This window comes from Gadus macrocephalus, chromosome 9, assembly GCF_031168955.1.
Source record: "Gadus macrocephalus chromosome 9, ASM3116895v1".
In the NCBI taxonomy this organism is placed as follows: domain Eukaryota; kingdom Metazoa; phylum Chordata; class Actinopteri; order Gadiformes; family Gadidae; genus Gadus; species Gadus macrocephalus.
The window spans coordinates 22,988,989-23,011,828 of record NC_082390.1 but is presented as its reverse complement, the minus strand read 5'-3'; the positions used below and the strand labels follow the sequence as shown (position 1 = coordinate 23,011,828).

Below are 22,840 nucleotides of genomic sequence, written 5' to 3'. Positions count from 1 at the left end.
TTTGCTTTGCGAGGGCTTTCCAAAGGTGAACACAACTATCCGACACACAAACTTGATACTTAGTATTAAAGTGATCATTATGTGAGAAATTTCATGAAATGTCACTCCAGACTGACAATTATCCCATGCTTATGTGTTGACATCTGGAACACTCAATGCAATAGGCGGCTGCTGGCTAGCTGCCCTTTCAATCTACTGCTCTGACATCAGGTATGACCTTTTACAGATATCAGGATGCAGACGGGCATTCTCTTGCTCTTGAGGTGCCCTCGGGAGCCCTCGGAAGAAAAAAATGTTCGATAGGAAAAACCGAAGATGGAAGGGCTAACTCAGTGTGTGTTGGATTGAAACCATCAAGTACTCAGAAGACATCATCACTGCCTGTTCACCCAATGAGACTGGAACCCTGCAGACCACCTTTCCAAGCAGTGTCCCTGTTGGTGGGCCCACCCGCCGTTCCTTTAAATTAACCTGATTTACACATGAGACGTACACAAAGAACTAAAACAAAGATCCTGCCATAAAGCATATTTACCATCTTATTGGGTCAAAGACTAAGCCCCCATTCAAAGAGGCTAAAATGGAGCCATCAGACCTGAGAATATATGGAATCGGTTCAAACTCTGAGACCTTTTCAGGAGATATGTAGACGGAGGAAGAGAAGGCTTCCAGTTAGTTAGTCTTGCCTGTAAAGTACAGATCCAGAAACCTGGAAGGTATTAATGATGAAGTGGGACACCTGGGGTTTGAGCGATCACTTCACCTGGTCCATGCTAGATTCTATTGGACCAAGATGGCTCAACGTTAAATGCCATACATGTGAAAAATGCTCGTAAACCATGGGAGAGCTGCTCCATTGAGAACAGTTGGCACAAGTTACCTGATTGAGTTAGTCTGCATGGGCTACTTGTCTATTGAACCAGACGACAAGATACAAGAAACGGATGGTGATTACAGATCAAGTCACGAGTTGTCATTCGCGATCCAAATGAAGCATAAGAAGGAAAGAGCTTTGGCTTCAGCTCCAGGAGAACTTCACACCATCAAAGATCTGTGTTCTCTTACAGGAGCTGTATACAACAGACAACATGCTGAGTCATGACGAGGAGGCAGAAGACTGCAGTAGCGGTGAGTGGAGCTTGTAGTGGAGAACAGGCCCGACGCAAATATGATGGGCTCCCTGATCGAGACTGGATGGAGAGTTTAGAGAAGGCCTTGCAGCCTCCAACCAGACTTCCAGCAGCTGAGGATTTAGAAGCTGCCATTAGCGGTATCCACTGTGCCTGGGAACACTCACTTGAAGAAGACTTTCAGGAGCATGTACTGTGTCCACCATTTCCCTGTGGGTACAGGCCACAGGTACCCACACGGCACAGTACACGGCACAGACGTGAATGTGACGATGACAGATCTAACGTCACAGATCCTCCATTTCAACATGAAAAGTTAAGGGTTCCATTCCTGCCTAAGGTCCTTTGCTGCATGTCCACCCCTCGCTCTCCAATACGTTCCTGTCCATCTCACTCTATCATAAACCTATAAGCCGAAACCAGACGGTCAAGCAGGCCACAGCAAACCCTGATACTGTAGATTTCACGGCAATGGGAGACCCTATGTCTTGGTTGTTGCCGCCTCTGTGAGAGTCTGGAGAGCCTACTCCATTACCCTGCCTCCTGGTAGATCACGTCGGGGGGAGTATGTATCCCATTCTATTTTCACAACGTATATGGCCCTAACTTGTTGAGGCCCCATTAAAAAAAGATGCAGCTGCAAATTTGATAGCACTTTTTACCAGGGACAGACAAGAGTGCAGCCGCAGACGGCATATCAAAATAGAACGAAGTATAGGCTCACGAAATAGACAGTGAATTTGGAAACGTAAATTCTACTTTTCTGTTTTCTTTTTTTTCACGGAGTGGTTATTTCCACAGTCCAAACAAATAGTCCTGGAGGGCGCATTACGTTCTTGTGCACTGATCCACGTATGAGTTTGTTGCTAGAGCCATGTAGTCACCATCATCATAAGCAGCCTGGTCACTGGTGGTACAGTCCCTTCTACCATTGAACCATTGGCCTAAAAAGTCTTTAGTCTGCACTAGGGATGGGCGTGAGGAATCGATTACTCGAGTACTCCTCGTTACAAATGAACTCGGTTGGTGGACAGGCAAACTCGAGTTTGCATATACACACACAAACAAAGTTTTCTGAAGCAAATGTATACATTTTCTGTGCGGCGCCACTAACGCATGCCGTGGGCACAAAGCAAATGAAATGTATCAAATTTCTGTGTGGCGCGTGCCGTGCCGTGTGCAGGCACGCCAAAATTCAAAAAGTTAAGAGATGGTGATTAAAGCAAAGCGCAGCGAAGAATTGAAATACTTTAAAGAAATAGGAGATGATAAGGTGAAATGTAAAATATGCCAAGCGAAATCGAGCTACCAGAGTACTACAAGTACTATGCGGCAACATATGCTCCTGAAACACAACGGTGAGTTCGGGAAAGCAGACCCGCAGCAACCAAGTGTGTCGGCTATTTTCACCGCCACAAGACGCGTCCCGGCCGTGCAGAGAAGGTCACCACGCTGAGTATTTCCATAGTCCATTTGCTGCCGTTTAATTTGCAGCTTTAAATTATTTGCAATGGTTTGGCTACTTGTTTTGTATTTGTTTTTTTAAAACCGTTACAGGCCTTGGTTCGACGTGATTTAAATTGTGAGACGCATATTTATTTTTGTAAGAAAAATGTGTTTTGAACGTTTGCAAAAATAAATAATGATTACTCTGATAACTCTGACTGTTTTGATGGAGAATAAGCATTACATGTTTGGTTGGTAATATTGCCGTTCATCATTAGGCCTATTCCTGCTGCAGATGCGTTGCATTCTAAAAATAGATTTGATTAAACGAGTACTCGATTGATCCTCGAGGAATTCCGTCGATCACTCGAGTTTGGAATTTACTACTCGTGCCCATCCCTAGTCTCCACCCATTTGATTTACTTTATTTTCTTTGGGGACCAGGGTCCAGTGTTGTTTCCTTTTTGAATTTAACTTTTTATATGCATTGTTGATTGAACATTTAAATGTACATTTAATGTATAAAACATATTTCAAAAGAAACATAAATTGAGTGTTCAGTGAATTTTATTCCTTATGAGAGAGCTTTCTTATCAACCATTCTCCGTATTTATCTAGTGTTCGCCTAGCCTGGCTCCGCCCGCCTAAGCTCAATTTAAATTTCCCTTCAGTACTAGGTCTTGGTCTGCGGTATGTTAGTGGGTTTTCTCCGTCTAGATTTTCTGCGTCCAATCAGCGAACAGAGGAAGTCGCCGAGATCAATGATGTTAAAGTCAGCTCTCGTTGACGGACATCTTCACGCACAGTGATTGGTTTGTTTACAGCCTGCACGCAACGTGATTCCCCGCCAAACGTTAGCGATTGTATATGGCAGATCCAGAGTGGCACTGGGCAGATCCAATAGTTTTAAACTTCAACAGACACCCGCCTTCAAGTGAGTTAACGTTTGTCAATTGAGTAGGTCCAGACTCTCTGTACAAATGAAATGAAGTCCGAGTCTGGTAGGACCAGGCTAGTGTTCGCCTGCATCTTGCACTAAATGTTTTATCTTAACAGTGGTCTCCATTGAAATGATACTCTTCTGTTTCTCACAGGTTCCAACAAGAAGAGAAACCATCTGAACCAGAAGGTTAAACAGCCTGATTATAAAGTGGCCTATGTGCAGCTGGTAAGATCACACCACACGCACACTTTGTTTGGTAAGAAGACTTGTTTTCATCGTACAAAGCGTTCCACCCTCAAGGAGATATTTGTTGGAGATGACAGAAAAACTCAAATATTTTATGAACAACCTGCTTATAAAACTGTCGGATTACGAGTTCTGATGCGCTAAATAACCTGGTTCTTGCTGGCATGGTTACAAGCAAGGGGAATTATACGTTTTTAAAAACCAAGTCAATCGTTTTACCCATAGCCTAGTCTCGGAGTTTATATCTTCATAACTCTCATACCAAAACCTATTTTTTAATCACAATGGCCACTGGGCTTTTGGAGAGTGGTGAATCGTAAAAGATGGGATTCTGGCACTAACGGCTCGATATGCACAATAACCAGTTACTGTGACAGTGACAGCTAAACGAGCAATTTAGCAAACAAAGTTAATCATCCTCAGTGCAGAAAGAACCATGGGGAAAACAGCGTCTGGCTTGATTTAAAAAACATTCATTAATCTCTTATTTGGGTTGCACAATTTACAGCCAAAATAAATGTTGCACACTACAGGCATAGCATAACGTATGTGGTCTATACTGTGACTGTAAGCTATGACAACCAAACTCTTGCACACACTCTATTCCTCACAAACACACACAGGCATACACTTAGCACGTGCACGCACACTCACACACACTCTCTCTTGACGGAGCTGCAGCCTGCCTGAACTCAATGTCAAAGGTCGCGGTTGGTTACATGCCAGACCTATTACATATATTAGGGTATGGTTATCTTGGCCAGCTCGCCCCGTTTTTGTGTATGTGTACGGGGCTCTGTGTGTGTGTGTTCCTGTTTAACGGTGCATAACATCGTTGGTGGCGTTTCCACCAGACACATTGGTCCCTCCCAATGGTTTCCTTCACACCTCGGTTCAGGTTGAACATCAGGTCAGCTGGCACCTCCTGCTGTGGGAACCAACCACGGGGTGACGTTTTCACACGCCAAACAAAACCACACAAGAGCCCAAATATTTAAATGGCATGTCTTCTAAAGGAATGCTTTGAAGAAGATTAAGTGGCAAGTGCGGTCTTGATCTCGAGCCAGATGAGTGTGCAGCGTTGTGACACTTGTTTATGTCGTGCTGACTCAAAATACCTGCTGGTTCCTGCTGGGTTCACTCCTGAAGGCAACCAGGAGAACGTGCTTTAATGTGAAACTAGCTGTCAGGACGGATCCAGCGAATCAGAGTTCATCGCTGGGCGTAAGAACGTCGGTAGATCAACAACTGCTTTCAGCTATTAACTGAAACAAATCGATGTCATGTCATTAAAGTGCAATCGTCATAATCTCCCTTCACATAAATATTTGCGTTAATCATGGTTTTAAACCCCTGCCTGTGCTCACCCATTGCTTTGGTAGTCGGAATACCTCCCGTCTCACTGGGATCTAGGGATGCACCGAAAATTCGGCCACCGAAAATGTTAGACTGAAAATGGCTCAAAACATAATTTTCGGTTTCGGCCGAAGATGTAAAAAGGCCGAAAGAAAATACCGAACATTTCTATTTTTGATGATGTGAGAAAAAATAAAAAAGGCAACCACTGTGGAATGAGCCGGGTGCGCTTCATCAAAAGAGAGATTAAAAAATAGCTGCACGTAAGTTTGTAAACAACTTCATGACAATACATAGCGATGAAAAAAGAGCCGAACGTACCTGTTAACAAGAAACCAAGCAGAGAGAAAAAAATCTGCGCACACTTAATGCAGCAAACATGGCAGTGTGGAAGAATTTTAAAGTTTCAGAAAACAGAGCAAATAAGGCCGTTTGCAGACATTGTTCTGCTGAACTTTCTAGAGGGGGAACATCTGCGAAGACTTTCAACACATCCAGCTTGATCCATCACCTGAAATCAAAACACCCCGGACAGCATGCGTGCCCTGTACTACGAACCTCGATTAGTGGGTTAGCGAAGTATGTTGCGCTCAAAGCCTAGGTTAGCTGGGACACGAAAGTCGATCTCTTTTAGTCGCTGTATCACCATGGAGACGTATGCTCTCAACCAAACCTGGTCGGGTGCAAGTTTTCAGCTAAATCTATCGGATTAGATCGGCGTGCGCAGCTTCTTAGCCCCTCCTTTGACAATGGCGTCACCATTACTGGGTGTTCCCGTGGACCTCGGAGCCCTTATCGTACAGGGGTCTCTCCGACAGAGGCTCTTTCGAGACCGATCCCTTGGCATTGCCTGAGAATATTCTTGATGAGAGATACAGGCTCTCATCAGAGGGTTTTTGCTATTTGATCGTCCTTGGTGGACCTTATGCAGACCATGCTTATAACGGGCTAACCGGAAGCATGTCCCTGCAAGGGGAGATGTCATCCAAGAGTTGATGTTCTCAGAGGAGGGATCTCCTCCTCCTTGGACCTGTGATGAGGCTGGCGGTCTGAGCATGACTATGTGACTGGTTCTCCCGGCAGAGTCGCTCAAGGTAATGCATCCTGCACCTCCCCGAAGACCGACCACAGGGAGAGACGACGCAGAACCACACACACACACACACACACACACACACACACACACACACACACACACACACACACACACACACACACACACACACACACACACACACACACCAACCATGTGTGTCAGTAGCTTCTTCAAACATGCCCAGTTGGTGCAGTTTCCCAGTGAGGCAGTGTTGTCATTCGTACTCTTCTCAGGGTGTCTCGCCACCGGTGAGCTGGGGGATGCTCATCTGAGCGCTGCCCTGGGGACCGGTTGTTTACATCCAGGCTCCAAACTTGGCCTGGGCGGCCAACAGCTTTCCTTTCTCTATTCCATCTTCTTTGCTGAGAAATCTTCTCTTTTCTCTTATTGTACCTCACTCAATCAGTCATTCTTTTTCCTCCATGTTTATGTGTGTGCACGACACACACACACACACACACACACACACACACATACACACACACACACACACACACACACACACACACACACACACACACACACACACACACACACACACACACACACACACACACAGGCTGAACTCAAGGAGGGAAAAAAAACAGTGTTCGGGAAAAAATAAGATTGTTCCTAATTTACTCCATATGTTGGTGAGTGTTCTGTGGGCTCGAGCTCACAGCAAGCCCCTCAGACCCCAGCCCCCCTCTTCTCTCCATCAGCTAATATTGCGGCAGTAATATGTTGCGCCCCCCCCCCCCCCCCCCCCACCACCACCACCACATCTATGTTCCTACTCCGGGTTTGTGGTTCAGGGTAGGCCTCTCTTTAGCAGGCTTCCATGACGGCCATTTTCCTATTGGCTAAGGGGAGACCTCGGTGCAGAGGAGAAGAGATAGTAGCTCTGTGTGTGTGTGGGAAAGAGTGAGAGTGTCAGTGGGAAAGAGTGCGTACACATGTGTGTGTGTGTGAGGGGGGCTTTGAGGGGTGAAGGCAGGGGAGGTGAGTAAGGGCATGGTGGAGTTATGCCAGAGCAGGGAGGCCCAGAGACAAATCGGGGGCGGTGGGTTTGGGGAAGGCGGGTGGAGTGGGGTGAACAGGGGTACAGGATGGGGGGGTGGAGGAAGAGGAGGAGGGAGCAATGGGGTGTGAGTAAGGGGGGCTGGGAGATGGTTTGAGTTGTTCGGTCTGCTTCCACTGCGCCGGTGCCATGATGGTTGTTGTTTTTTGTACTCTGTCATGGTGTCGTAACTGTCCTCTGAACACATGGTTCTAGCTCTACCTTCAGTATGAACACCGCTCTTTCTCTCCCTCTAGTTTTCTTCTGTAGGTTTGATTGTTGAAATGATCCGTTTGTTGTGTGGAGGTAGTAGATTTTCTACTACCTTCCAGTTTTCATTGCACCTTTGGTGGGAGTCAGTTGTATATCAATTAATTATATGCACAGTGTTTCATAAGGTAAACAATGTAGTTTCATAACTGCTGTTCAATGCATTATAAACGTTAATCCCTTTTCTAAAAGGATGCATTCATGCAAGTTATAACACTCATTCCACTGTACCTGAGAGTAGGACCTTATGATTAGAGGAGATCCCATCCCTATATATGATTCTATATAATTTAGGTGGACATATGAATCAGGATTAGAGCACATATGTATTAAAGTAATTGGCTTCCTGATTAGTTACAACATTGTCCACATGACCACATGACCTCTTCTTGCAATCCAGAAGAGAAGTAAAAAGAAATGAGATGTCAACTTTTATTGAAAGTCACTTACAAGTCAGGCTAGGAACGATGAGGCAAAGAGTCAAAGATTTGAGTTGCTGCAGATTGTTCCCATATAATTCAGAAATGCTGCACAGTACATCGTTGTTCTTTTGATTACATTAGTGAAACTGCAGACAGTTATAGATATCACACATCAACAAATACAGCTCAAAAAAGTTTGCGTAGTGTGGCCCGCTAGAGCTTTACTATCAGCATCACTTGAAGCACCAGCAGTGTGTTTCGGTCGTGTGTAGGACAGCTCTACAGCTTCTCCATAGCGCCAGGGTGGAGAGACTGCAAAGGGCCTCAGAGGCAGGCCAGTAGCTGCGTTTCCATTAGGGATGTGTCGGTCGCGACCGATTCGTTACAACAAACGAATCCCGAACGTGAACGACAAGAACTGGTTCCCCAAAACAAGAAGAACTGGTTCTTTGATTCTTTTTTTTAAACATAAACCAAAAATATGGTCATGTAAATAAAATATACAAACGAACAGAGCTTCGTCTCCCCGCGACTTATATTGATTGAGTCTACAACGTTCTCAAAGATTCAGCCAATGAGAGGTAGCAATGGTGTTGCAATGGCACCTGGGTAAACCAATGACAAGGCGGTACCGTCGAATATGCGCGCTTTCTGTCTGACGTATCTTGGGTCATACCATTCGACGTGGGGCCACTCGTATATCCCCCTACATTTTTTCGAAAATAGACTTGACCTCCATCTGTTTATTGGATAAACGCATTTCCCAATCCCAGGAGTCTTTGCTCCATTCTACGTCAATTTAAGAACAAACAAAGAAATTAAACTGCAGTTCGTATTTTTTATTTATGACCATGAAAGTTCTGTAATGCCTGAACAATGAAGAATTTAATGTAAAGTAAAATAAAATTATAAATGTAAAACCATGAATGAAATATAGAGAGTAAGCGGTGGTATAAATATTGGTGGGACGTTTGGTTATACTATATAGTGTATCTTCTCGATTTCCACGGGGTTTAGAGCCTAGAAGTGGTTTAAATTATGCTCACGGCCGTCTCGCGGGGGGGGGGCGGCAGACACCAAATGACGTAATCTGACGTAACGAACGAATCAAATAAACAAATCGTTATAGTGAACTGAACTAAAAGAACTAGTTCCCGGAAATGAATCATTTTGCCCATCCCTAGTTTCCATCTAAAAGGTGATGCGAATCTTTAGAAAGTTCGCAAAAAAGTAATTCGAATTAGGTGCGTTTCCATCAAGTGGTTGGAGCGGAACAGGGTGATGACGTTACACGTTGATGTCGGCAGGGTTGCTATGGCCGGTCGTTATGCGGAAATCTGAAAGACTGTCAGTCCTGTGTGTTCAAAGTTCGCTGCGTCACAGCTGATTCGCAAAATGTGTTTCCATCTCCCATTTTGCGAATTTACTCTGTTTCACATTTCTCAAAAACCACCTCAAGTGAGCGGATAGACTTTTGCGAATTAGAGGATTTTGATGCGAATTTTGGTGTTTCCATCACCGTTAACTGATTCGATACTTCAAAGTTCGCATTAAATTAGGGGGATGGAAACGCACCTAGTGTTGTACGCTGAGTAACAGACTGGAGGAACATAGATGGGCCAGCGGGGGTCCTCAGCAAAAAAAGACATTTATCTATTTATTTTTGTAAATAAAAAGTTAGCTGTTGACATTTTTGTGAGGACACTCCTAGACCAGTGACGGTACTTGTATCGCTGAAAGAGACACACGCACACACGTCAATTGATATATATGTGCATGACGTATTATTGGTATCACACTTCATAATGCTCCACATTTAACGGCTGCCACGACTTGAGTCTGAAAGCTTGTCCTGCTCAGCAGAAAATAACTGATAAACATAGGGAATACCTTCGGGATATTGGCAAAACTCCACCAATCGCTTTTTCTCTCTCTCTTTCTCACCCTGGCCAGGTTCCTCCCTGGTGCACACACCCACATCCAGTTAGACACAGCTGTGTGGTCACGTGTGTGTGTGTGTGTGTGTGTGTGTGTGTGTGTGTGTGTGTGTGTGTGTGTGTGTGTGTGTGTGTGTGTGTGTGTGTGTGTGTGTGTGTGTGTGTGTGTGTGTGTGTGTGTGTGTGTGTGTGTGTGTGCGCGCGCGTGTGCGAGTGTTAAAAAGAAGTGTTCCTAAAAAGAAGTAAATAAGGTGTCAAAATTCAGTCTTGGAGGCTTCTCGGCAACAGCAACCCAACAACCCAGGCGCTCCAATCACATCGCTCCTCCTCCCAGGACACAGTCTGCCTGGCGACCGACTGACAAAACAAGACGTGGGGTTGTATAGCCGTGGTGGAGAGTCACATAAGGATCACGGTTGTTGAGGTGAATCACCTCCTCCCCCATATGCACCTCCAGGGGGAGTGAGAGGGAGATATCACTGATGATAACAGATGAAAGTGAGTCCAGGATCTCACAAATATCAGCTGTGCCCTTCCTGTCGGGTAGACACTAGATGGCAACGTTTGGCTGTTCTGTTTTTTTTCCCTCTCTCTCTCTTTTCTTTCTTCTTCTCCTACATTAACTCTGATATCTCCTTTCTGTTATTGACTCCTTGTTGCTTAACAATGGACCCTGTGGTGGTGGGAGAGGGGGGGGGGGGGGGGGGGGGGGGGGGGGGGGGGGTGGGTGTGTGTGTGTGTGTAAGAGGGAGAGAGAGAGCAAGAGTGGGAGAGGGGGGGGGGGGGGAGATCTCACAAACGCCACAGGAGAGTGTGTGTGTGTGTGTGTGAGTCTGGGTGTGTGTGTGTGAGTTTGGCTAGCTGAGCAGCGAGGGGTACAGAACAGGGGGCTCTGGTGTCTTTATATCCCACACCTCTATGTCTGTGCCCAACACACATGCTCTGGCGGTGCTGGATCAGGGCTGGAGGCCCCCCAGGGGGGGACGGGGGGGGATTTCCTGCTTATCGGGTTGGAATTTTATTATTTTCAGCTATTTGGATCCTAATGGTTCCACCTTCTCTCCGTCTGCCGCAATTTCACCCTGTCACGCCAATAGCAGCCTGTCTGTCTGCCTCTTCCTCTCTTCCTCTCCTTGCACTGCCTCACCCCTACTTATCCTGCTAATTATCATGAACTCCCTCCACTTCTCGCTCCCTCTCTGACTCTGTCTCCGTCTCTCCCTCACCCCCACTCTCTCCCTTCTGCCTCCTCCTCGCTCCCCCTCCCCCTTTCTCCCCCTCCACCTTTCTCTCCTCCGTCTCAGGCGAGTAATGTATCGGTCAGCATTCTAGGAAGGAAGTACTGAGCTGATACACTAATTACTGTGTGTGTGTGTGTGTTTGTGACAAGGCTGATAGGCAAAGCTTGGGAATCTGGTGGTGATAAGCATCCCCAAAAGGATAGATCCAGTTGTGTGTGTCTGTGTGTCATAAAATATGAATTATAAAGGAGAGACCAGGGTCCGAAGCATCCGGTTTGACTCTCACACGCAAAGGTTGTTTTCTTCAGTTTCTCCAGTAGAGGCCTTCAGGTTCTCCCAACTGCTTTCAGCTCTCCCTTCCCTCAATATCTTTCCAACCCTATTTTTCTCAAACCCTCCCGCTCTTTCTCTCGGTCTGTCTTTCACTTTATCTGACTTTCTCTCCATCCCTCCCTTTATCTCTCTTCTCTCTCGTTCTCCTGTTGTCTCTCTTCCTCTCTTTCTTTCCATCTCTCCCTTATTCTTCTCTCTCATTCTGTTGTCTCTCTTCCTTTCTCTCCATCCCTCCCTTTCTCTCTCGTTTTCCTGTTGTCTCTCTTCCTCTCTTTCTCTCCATCCCTCCCTTTCTCTCTTCTCTCTCGTTCTCCTGTTTTCTCTTTCTCTCCATCCCTCCCTTTCTCTCTGTCTCATTCTCCTGTTGTCTCTCTTTCTCTCTGTCTCTCCCTCCTGACCACGGTTTGTCCATCTCTTCTTCCTTCTGTCCCTTTTTGTCCGACTGTTGTTAGTATATCGTAGTGGTTTGATTATTTATGTACTCCGAACAGATTAAAGTAAATAAATGTCACTTTTCCTCCATTGCCACTGGTTACTCGACTGTCCCCTTCATCTTGTCTCTCTGCAGTGTTTATCTGGTTTTCCCATTCATGTCTGACTGTGGTTTCTGTGTTCTGTTGTCTTCTGAAGCGGTGGTGTGTCATCGCTAAAGATAGTGGACTGTTGGTGCAGTCTACTCTCTGCCCGCAAGCGGAAGTGTAGAGAGTGTCTGGTGATATGGCTGCTCAGATCCCCTGTTTAGGGGCCCGTTCTGGTGGTCAGACGCCCTGTTTAGGGGCTGTCTGGTAATCAGATGCCCTGTTTAGGGGCCGGTTCTGGTGCTCAGAAGCCCTGTTTAGGGGCCGTTTCTGGTGGTCAGACGACCTGCTTAGGGGCAGGTTCTGGTGGTCAGACGCCCTGTTTAGGGGCCGGTTCTGGTGGTCAGACGCCCTGTTTAGGGGCCGGTTCTGGTGCTCAGACGCCCTGTTTAGAACCGGTTCTTATGCTCTGGACTGATGGTTCTGCAGGCAGAGGGTTAGCTTGCACAGGATACAAAAGAGTGCCGAAGGTGTGTGCCGGGGATTACGTTTGATGGTCGCTGCCTTCAGATGAAGTTGCAGACGTTGATGACATTACGAGCCAACAATGGGCAAAATGAAAAATAACCCAATGTAAAAATACAAGGGAGGAGATAAATAACAATAATCATTTGACGGCCCTCGAATGGTCTGCATCTCCATAAAGAAAGGTTGGCCAGGTCTTAAGAACAGACGGCCGTAATGCCGGGAAAACATAGAGGGTACTGTGTAAGCCACGGTTTGCCTTCTATTTGGACCTTTGCATTCTGGGCACCACTGTATTCTGAATGTAGGAGGAATGCGTCTTCTCTTTCTCTTTCTGTAATCTGCCCGTCACCTGATGATGTCACAGCGTTCCCTCTGCCCTCTTTCCAACACAACCTCTTGTGTTTCCCCCAGGATCCCCCCTGTTGTTTTGATCACCATGGTAACGCACAGACATACACACGCACGCACACATACGCACACGCGTAAAAACCCCTTTGATTACCGCTGACCTCTTGACGTCTTGACCTGTAATGACACGGCTGCATTTTTGATAGGCCAATCAGCATTTGGCGCCACACAGTTTCTCAGAAGGGCAGTCTGTGACCTGATAAAGCCCTCTGATAGGCCCCTGCTGATGCATTTCCTGTTTTGCTACGCATGTTTTTTTATGTTCCTCCACCAGCTGGTGGTGACACTCTTCAGAGAGAGAGAGTGTGTGTGTGTGTGTGTGTGTGTGTGTGTGTGTGTGTGTGTGTGTGTGTGTGTGTGTGTGTGTGTGTGTGTGTGTGTGTGTGTGTGTGTGTGTGTGTGTGAGAGTGCTTGGAGGGGCTGGAGTTTTTGAAAACCCAAGGCTACGTTCACTGCATTACGTTTACAACCTGACATACATGTTTAATGTGGAAGACTATTTTGTGCCTGGAGGGAATGTGACCCTACAAAGTCTTTGGGTGGAGGTATGTCCTCAGTGATCCAGCCTCCAACAAATGAAGTAAAAAAAACTGACATTGGATATGTCCTGAGAGGCAGCCTGACCTCTGGGTGGGACCTGTAGTATAACAAATCTTTAATTGTAATTAGGACAAAATATAATTGTGGGGAATTAAGCAACAGTGTACATATTTCAAACACAAGTTATTGGAATGGGGTTTACTGGTGTGTAAAAAGGCTTATACTTATAATAACCTTCTGTTATAAGGCATTTATAAGCCTTAAATTACTGATAAACTAATAATTCACAACACATTTCTATACATTTGTAGATGATTCATAAGTTATGTTAAAGGAACCCTATTGTACCACCAGGTGGGATGTTGATTTGCTAGCAATTAATAGCACGTCTAAATCTACGGCTAAGACATCCTTACTGTACCGACCGCAATTTATTGATTCACCTTCTTCTGACAAATGTACTTCGCTTTGTAGTCGCTTTGGATAAAAGAGTCTGCTAAATGCCCTCAATGTAAATGTAAATCTACCCTTTGGAAAAGTGGGAGTGTCCAGCCAGATGTATGACAGCCTACCACTGGATGGTATGCCACAGCATTTACTAATGTTAATCTCATCATTAACTATCTGCTTAGAAATAACTTATGACTGAACGTTAATATTAAGTTTGAATGAAAATCTATGAATTAAAATGAAGATGCAAAGAAATAAGTCAATAAAGTCAATGCATACAAAAAAGTCCACATTATAACGTGTATTTTTTGAGCCTGTGCGTCTGTTTTCATTGGGGCATAAAGCTCTTTATATTCCTTCCACATGATGAAGGAAGTATGTTTGTGTTGCAGTGAGAAGCTTCAGGCAACATTCCCGGGTACCCTGCATATCTGTATTTGGGGTGGGGGTCTGGTCCTGTTGTCGTGCGCTTTACCAGACAGAGGTGGGGGTGAGGGGTGGATGGTGTCGGGGTGCACACAGACAAAGGGGATAATGACAGCAGACAGCTGTGCGTGTGTGCTATGGGGTTCAACTCGGGGGACGCAAAGGGGGGTATGGTCGACCGTAAGGAGCTGGGATTTTGATTTATTTGGAATAAAGACATATCCAAGGGATAAAAGAAAAACATGACTAAGTGCAAGCACTTATTTCCATCATGGTCCCTGATGGGAATGGGTGCCATTGTGACAGTAGCTTCATTTATGGGTTGAGTGTTTCGATGGGTCTCTGCAGTGACCTGGTGTAGTGTGTGGTGACCTGGTGTAGTGGTCTCTGTAGTGACCTGGTGTAGTGGTCTCTGCAGTGACCTTGTGTGGTGACCTGGTGTAGTGGTCTCTGCAGTGACCTGGTGTAGGGGTCTCTGCAGTGACCTGGAGTACTGTGTGGTGACCTGGTGTAGGGGTCTCTGCAGTGACCTTGTTTAGTGTTTGGTTACCTGGTGGAGGGGTCTCTGCAGTGACCTGGTTTAGTGTGTGGTGATGGGATGTTCTGGCCGGGTGGATGGACTCTGTGCTGGTTGTTGTTGTTGTCTGTTGTGGGCCTCCAACAGATGGAAGTAGGCTACAGGACTTTTATGGGGGTTGTGGGCCGGGGGGTTGGCCAGAGGTCTGGGTGATACTTGGATCAGGCTGATCTCTCCCTCAAAGATCTCGCTGTCACCAGAGTTCACCATCTCCAGTAACACTCGCCACAGACATGCCCGGACATGCAATCACATACACTCACACACGCTCAATAGATATACACACGGGTGCGCGCACAAGTGTTGGTGTGTGTGTGTGTTTGCATTACTGGGGGCCATTCCATTTAATCTGTTTCTCTCTATGTCTCTTTCTGTCTCTGTCTCTTATTCTCTCGTTCTCACTCTCTCTTGTACTCTGTGTCTCTGTCTCTCTCTGTCTGGCTCTTCGTCTCTGTGACTTCCTTTCTCTCTCTCTCTCTATGTCTAGCCCTCTGTCTCTCTGAAAGGGAAGGCTTCTCAGTAAGCTCTTGTGTTGGCTAATGTTTGTATGTTTCTAATTATCAGTGTTTCACGTAGCTTCACGTTCAAAGCTACGTGATCAGACCGGTTTCTGTGATAAGGGAACCGAGGGCAGGTCAGGGAAGTCTTTCTGGTCTCTTCCTCTGGGTTGTGTGTATGTCAGAGCGAGGGAGCCAGGCTGAGAGAGTGTGTGTGTGTGTGTGTGTGTGTGTGTGTGTGTGTGTGTGAAGCCCACCCAGATGCCTGGAAGTAGGAGCTGTTTACAGTCACCAATCTGAACCTCCCTCCAGCTCATGCTCTTCCTCCTCACTCCTCCCCCTCCCCGTTCCCCAGCCCCCTTTCTGCTTGTGTGAACAACCTCAACAGGCCGGAGAAATCAGGTCGCTATGGCAACGGGCCCATGCTGTGAGCTGGGTTTCCTCCTCTGCCATAAGAAGAGCGTGCCCGGCGTACCCCCGAAGCGTCCCGGTCCCGGTCCCGGTCCCGGTCACCAGCGCCATATATGACGGCTGGGAGGGCTGAGTGGGACAGGTCCCGGTCGTCAGCGTCCTATAGGACGGCTGGGAGGGCTGAGTGGGACAGGTCCCGGTCGTCAGCACCCTAAAGGACGGCTGGGAGGGCTGAGTGGGACAGGTCCCGGTCGTCAGCGCCCTAAAGGGCGGCTGGGAGGGCTGAGTGGGATAGGTCCCGGGCGGCTGGGAGGGCTGAGTGGGACAGGTCCCGCTCGTCAGCGCCCTAAAGGGCGGCTGGGAGGGCTGAGTCGGCAGGTCCCGGTCGTCAGCGCCCTAAAGGGCGGCTGGGAGGGCTGAGTGGGACAGGGCTTCCCTCCAGAGAAGAACACACTCGTCTGGCAACCAGACGGTTGCATGTTGAAGACCCTCCTTCTGGCTCGCTTCACTCAACGTGCCCCCGAGCAAGGGCCCCCGTCCTGAACGCTCACCACAGCTGTGAGAAACGTGCTGTATAATTGCCATTTGTGTGTCCGCTGATGGCTCTCTTCATGTGGCGCGCGCCCCTGGGAAGAGGGATGCGTTGGGATCACCCCAGGAGGGAGCTCTGATTGCATGAGAAAGACTCTTGACATTAATTCAATGGCTGAATGACTCAGAGTGTTTACCATTCCAATGGCCGCTCTGCCCTCTCTCCAGTTGTGTTTGGTGATCGGTTGTGCAGCCATCTTTATTTTTTATTGTATGCCTTAATATTTTAATTTTTTCCAATAATGATGAAATATTATTAGTTCTCTAGATTTATGAACCAATAAGTTTGTTCTGATCCACTGCCACGCTGGTCATTCCTGCCCCTGCATCACTGGTTCAGATTTCCCCTGGTCCTCCCCAAGTTCAGTGTGTGAACTTGGGGAGGACTGAATGAGCCTTGCTGTGAAAAACACCACAGCTCTGTTAATGACCAGAGTTCTGGAGATGCCCGGCGGGGAAGTGTTGTTCACTGTTATCCCTGTAACCTCACGAGCTGTGGTCTCTCTCTCTCGATCTCGCTCTCTCTCTCACTCATATACAGTCCTTCCTGTTGTCTTTGCACTCTGTTGATCTCTCGCCATCCGCCATCTTTGCGTCTGTCTATTTATCTTGTATATCTCTCTCGTTAAGGCCAACATAGTATCACATCCCCCATGGGGTTTCTAACCACATCATCAACACCTCTCAGTAGGCAGGCCACAACAGATCCCTGAAAGCCCTCTTGCTCCTTCTCTCTCCTCAGCCAGTGTTGATGCTGTGCAGGCGGTGTGATGAGAACCTTGAGTGTCCTGGCCCATCTTATCCTGGTCCACATGCGTTCTCATCCCCTAAAATGTGCGTTATGCTGGAGAGAGAGTGGGCGGGACTTCCGAGAATGCTTTGGAGAGAGCGATGTCAATATCGGATGCATGTTTTGGATATTGGAATTGCATCAAATTCTTCTGCTACAAAACCCTTTTGTCATTGTAGTCCTTGTTCTTGTCTTCTTCTTCTTCTTCCCTGGGGACTGTTAACTGCCAAACACGGCTCACATGAAGAATGAGATCAGAAAATATTTTTGGGGTGTAGGAGGGACCAGAGCTGAACGATCCCAGCAGATCCCACGCAGCCCCCTGCTCAGCGGCCTGTCTCAGCCCTGCCGTCTGTCTGTATGTGCAGACAGACCAGGCTCTCGGAGGCTTCCTCCCCTAGGGCCCCTCAGTCGGCCCCACGGTGACTCTCAGGGTCATGAGGGGATTCCATCGGTATCGCATTCTATTAGATTTTTCTATATGCGATTCGAAACGTGCTTCTTGCTTCAGTACATTGTGGGCCGATATCAGGACCTGCTTTAGTCCGATGTGCGCTCAGAACGCGGTGTGGCAAATTATAGTATGAAAGTGTTTATGAGTTTATGCCGTTATATATTTGAAAAAGTTCCATCGACTGATTGCAAGGCCGTGAACACACCAAGGCAAACTCAGGACGAAATGGAACGTTGAATTGTTTCACAATCATAGAAAGTATGCATCGTTATTCTTACACACACACACACACACACACACACACACACACACACACACACACACACACACACACACACACACACACACACACACACACACACACACACACACACACACACACACACACACACACACACACACACACTTATCTTATCTTCTTTAGCTTGTGTGTGAAAAAGACTAAAGCCTCTTCTAATCCTTCCCTTGCTGAATGTCTTTTCTCCAGCTCTGTCTCTCTTCCTTTTAAATCCTCTTCATTGTCTGAATAGAATAATAGGTACACTGTAGGGTGGTCCCATATAAGAAATTGAATATCGCAATATTTGAAAAGCTGTAAATCTGTTTGACTATACACAGCTCCTACGTTCGAAATGAACATAAAGAGAGCATAATTACCCTGGTCACTATTTAAGGCATTGCAGCATAACATTGCAAACTGGTAAATTCGTCAATTACCAATATAAACTTTTGATATTGTGATAACCATTCAACCATTCAGCAAATTTCAATGTCTGCAGCCTCTGTGTTGGTCTCCGTATGCTGTCTCATGTCTGCTGTATCTATGTATCTTTGTCTGTCTCTGTGAATGTGTATGTCTGCGGTCCACTATGTCTTCCTCTATCTGTTGTCTCTGTGTCTGTCTCTGTCTCTATCTTTCTCTTTCTACTGTGTGCCTCTGTCTCCTGTCTCTGTCTGGCTTTCTGTCTGTCTCTCTGCTGTCTCTCTGTTTGCTGGGTGTCTGCCTCTCTCTGCTGTTTCTGTCTCTAGGTCCGTCTCGCTGTCTGTCTCTGTGTCTGTCTTTCAGCTATCTCTGGATCCCTCTCTCAGTCTCAGTCTGCTGTCTACCTCTCTGCCCCGCCTGGGTCTGGGCCCGTTTGATCCAGTCTGTCCCGTGATGGGTAGTGCTCAACCAGAGACCGGATGAATCGCTCTTTTGTGTCCTCAAGCCGTAATGTTTTATTCACCCCCCGCAAACCCCACCTCCACCTCAACTCTTGTTCCCCTACACCACCTTCCTGTCATCTTCAAAAACATTCTCACACAGCAAACCAAAGCGCTGTGATTTTCATATCTGATACTCGGAACTTCACTTATGAATACAGCAACAACAACAGGAAGAGACCGCCGACCCAACACCCACCTCTGGCCTGTCTCCACTGGATCGGTTTCACATGCATTCCAGGTTGCTGGACACGCATAATTTAGAACGGCATTCTTCTGCTCTTCAATAACGATAGAACTCAAAAACACGCACGCACGCAAGCACGCACACACGCACACGCACACGCACACACGCCCCAACCACCACCACACACGCGCCCCAACCACCACCACACACACTCTCAGCTTACTTCCATCAACATGCATACACATGATGGAAGTAAGAAATGTTGGTTCTCAGTCAATGAAAACATTTGTTCCCCCAACCCCATCTCCCTCTGTCCTGGGCCGTGGAGGGAAACTGGCCTTGGGGTGTCATGGTGTGCCAACGTGCGTAAGCATCATGCCTTCACACCCCTGCTCCAGTGTTCCTGGATGGCAGTGCGCTTCATTAAGAGCACACAGAAGATGCTGACCGGCCCATGGAAAATCCCCCGTCCTTTCACTGTGGAAAACCCACAGCTTTGACGGACAAGAGGCTTCAGCCCAGGCAGGAACATAATGTGGACTGTGTCCCCCCAGAGACCGTCTAGGTCTGTCGATCTGTGCTCCTCAGAAATACACTCACCCCCTTCTTCTCTTTCTCCTCATGCTTTCTCTACAGCCATGCAGGGAACGCACACAACACATGCAGGGATAAGAATAAGAATCAATATAACGGTAGCCTCTGGGGAGAAGGGGAGGGAGACTACAGATGGAGGGAGGGAGCTAAGAGATGGAGCGGGGGAGGAAAAAGGTGGAGACAGGGTAGAGGGAGGGGGGGAGGGGGGAGGGAGACCAGAGATGGAAGGAGAGAGGACAGAGGTGGAGGGAGGGAGGACTGAGGTCGAGGGATGGAGCAGCATGTGGAAGGATGGAAGAAGCACACCTGCAAACTTGTCGCTTTTCGGCGACGATCGCCGTTTTCTTGGTCAATTGGGTCATTTACCTGAAGCGCGTAGAACCAAAGTTTTTTTAGGGGGGGTGCGGGGAAGGCTGTCCTTCAAATGAAACATTATTGGATAATAATTGTTATAACAATAATTTTTATAATTGACATTTCTCAGGGCCATTCGGAATCTCAGCACTTGCTCTAGAATTTTGAAGCACACAGCGCCAACTGTGCTCGCCTTTGGATGAGACGCGTGGCTACCACGCGAGTCTGATGGAAACTCTTAATGTCAATTTGAAGTAGGGGTGTAGGCCTACGGTATAAACGGTATAGAAAGTACACCAGTGTGAATTTGCGCTACGGTATGGATTTTGATTTTTTGTGACCGTGAGACCGGTGTGAACGGTGGACAGTGTTGTGTGTAACGCATAACAAAGTAAGTAACGCGTTAATACTGTAAACTAACTACTTTTTCTTGTATAAAGTAAAGTTATGCGCAACTACTGAAAATATGGTAACGAAACATAGTTCCTTTTTCAATTCGGCGCCACGTTACTTTTCCCAGGGACAGATTTGACAGCGATACTGCCTTCTCAGGCAGTATGCTATTGTGCAAGCAGGCAGGTGCGCAGCAAGCGCTCCTGCGTGCTTGCGTAACACCGTACGAGACAGACACTGGTAAAGTGAAGCTGTCTCTACAATCAGACATTGCTTCCGCAGGCATTTTGAAAGCCAGCCCTTACGACAAAATGCCAGCAGTGGCACAAGATAACAAACGCTGTCACTGTATACCTGTGTAAGGACATGGTTCCCTTTCAAAATGTCGATAGAAAGGGCTTTAAAGAGATGGTCAAAACACTCGATCCCAGGTACACGTTACCTGCCCGCACACACTACCACGCCCGCACAAACTATACGGAAAGGTCCGCCAGCAAGTGGAGAAACAAATCCATACTATTAAACATTAGTGTTTTTTCAGAGATGGAAGTAACTAACTTTTTTATGCAGTCTTGCTGCCTTACCAGTATTTTACCCCTTCACTGGCATTTATATCGAAATTAGAAGATAAAATGAACATACCGTGATATAATACCGTTACCGTCTATGCCTCAAATCATACCGTGATATACATTTTAGTCCATACTGTACAGCCCTAATTTGAAGGAACTATCTTGTGTAAAATTCGAGGTAAATCAAGCTTTTTGGAGCAAAAACAGCTATTTGTTTGCTTGATTCAACTAACGTTAGCTACCGCTTTTTCGATGTGATATAATTTACAATAATATTGTATTTTTAGGACAGAGTGTCGCCGAGTACTGCACAAACGTAGACCTTGCATAAAGTTTGTAAATTCTAACAACATAGGGCTATTTAGATAAATAATCTGGTAAGGGTGTTGTCCTAGGCTAATACACCAACAGCAAATTTCGGTATATTAAAGGGCTACATTTTGCATCCAAGTCTGTCATTTAAAATCTTTCCATTGTATTGTGTGCTACAACCTACGTTATGAATATCCAAGCTAAATCCCGCCCAGGGTAGCTCAGAATTCAAGTAGCCGTATATCTCGAAACACTGATCAGTATCGTGTCATCTGATCTGAGTTGGACACTCGGGTAAAGAGAGGGGCGGAACTGTCAACCGACCACCATCTGGTTGTGAGTTGGATCAGGGAATGGGGGAAATTTCCGGATAGACCTGGTAAGCCCAAACGAGTAGTGCGGGTGAACTGGGAACGTCTGGAGAAGGCCCCCGTCCTAGGTATCTTCAACTCACACCTCCGGCGGAGCTTTTCTGGCATTCCTGTGGAGGTTGGGGGCATTGAGCCGGAGTGGGCGGTGTTCAAAGCCTCCATTGCTGAAGCTGCGGTGTCTAGCTGTGGCCTCAGGGTCTTAGGCTCCTCAAGGGGCGGTAACCCTCGGACACCGTGGTGGACTACGGTGGTCAGGGAAGCCGTCCGACTGAAGAAGGAGGCCTTCCGGGATATGATATCCTGGAGGACTCCTGACTCGGTTGCAGGGTACCGACAGGCTCGAAGGGCTGCAGCGGCTGCCGTGTCGGAGGCTAAGCAGCGGGTGTGGGAGAAGTTCGGAGAGGCCATGGAGAAGGACTTTCGGTCGGCACCAAAGTGTTTCTGGAAGACTATCCGGCACCTCAGGAGGGGGAAACGGGGAACCATCCAAGCTGTGTACAGTAAGGATGGGACTCTGTTGACCTCAACTGAGGAGGTCGTCGGACGTTGGAAGGAACACTTTGAGGAACTCCTGAATCCGAATAACACGCCCTCTATGTTGGAGGCAGAGCTCGAGGTTGATGGTGTTTCGTCGTCAATTTCCCTGGTGGAGGTCACTGAGGTAGTCAAACATCTCCGCAGTGGCAAAGCCCCAGGGATTGATGAGATCCAGCCAGAAATGCTAAAGGCTCTGGGTGTTGAGGGGCTGTCATGGTTGACACGCCTATTCAACATCGCGTGGGAGTCGGGTACAGTGCCAAAGGAGTGGCAAACCGGGGTGGTGGTTCCCCTGTTCAAAAAGGGGGACCAGAGAGTGTGTGCCAATTACCGGGGTATCACACTTCTCAGCCTCCCTGGTAAAGTCTACTCCAAGGTGCTGGAAAGGAGGGTTCGGCCGATCGTCGAACCTCAGATTGAAGAGGAACAATGCGGTTTTCGCCCCGGACGTGGAACTACGGACCAGCTCTTCACTCTCGCAAGGATCCTGGAGGGGGCCTGGGAGTATGCCCATCCGGTCTACATGTGTTTTGTGGATCTGGAGAAGGCGTATGACCGGGTCCCCCGGGAGAGACTGTGGGAGGTGCTGCGGGAGTATGGGGTAAGGGGGTCTATCCTCAGGGCCATCCAATCTTTGTACTCCCAAAGCGAGAGCTGTGTTCGTGTTC

At 47.3% G+C, this 22,840-nt stretch overlaps 2 protein-coding genes and 1 long non-coding RNA gene across 3 annotated transcripts in view; 2 read left to right on the top strand and 1 right to left on the bottom strand.

Annotated features, from left to right (window-relative positions):
• Nucleotides 1-22,840, bottom strand: part of LOC132464879 (uncharacterized) — a 152,471-nt gene that overhangs the window by 64,725 nt on the left and 64,906 nt on the right. The window lies entirely within an intron of this gene.
• Nucleotides 1-22,840, top strand: part of mrpl23 (mitochondrial ribosomal protein L23) — an 87,189-nt gene that overhangs the window by 52,598 nt on the left and 11,751 nt on the right. Inside the window, exon 4 of the mRNA XM_060061528.1 lies at nucleotides 3,671-3,744. Within this exon, the coding sequence (XP_059917511.1) occupies nucleotides 3,671-3,744 (74 nt within the window). The remainder of the gene's footprint in view (nucleotides 1-3,670; nucleotides 3,745-22,840) is intronic.
• LOC132464888 (uncharacterized) lies at nucleotides 10,676-18,055 on the top strand. Its single transcript, XR_009527380.1, has 2 exons — nucleotides 10,676-15,893; nucleotides 15,957-18,055. It is a non-coding gene; the product is annotated as an uncharacterized LOC132464888 (long non-coding RNA).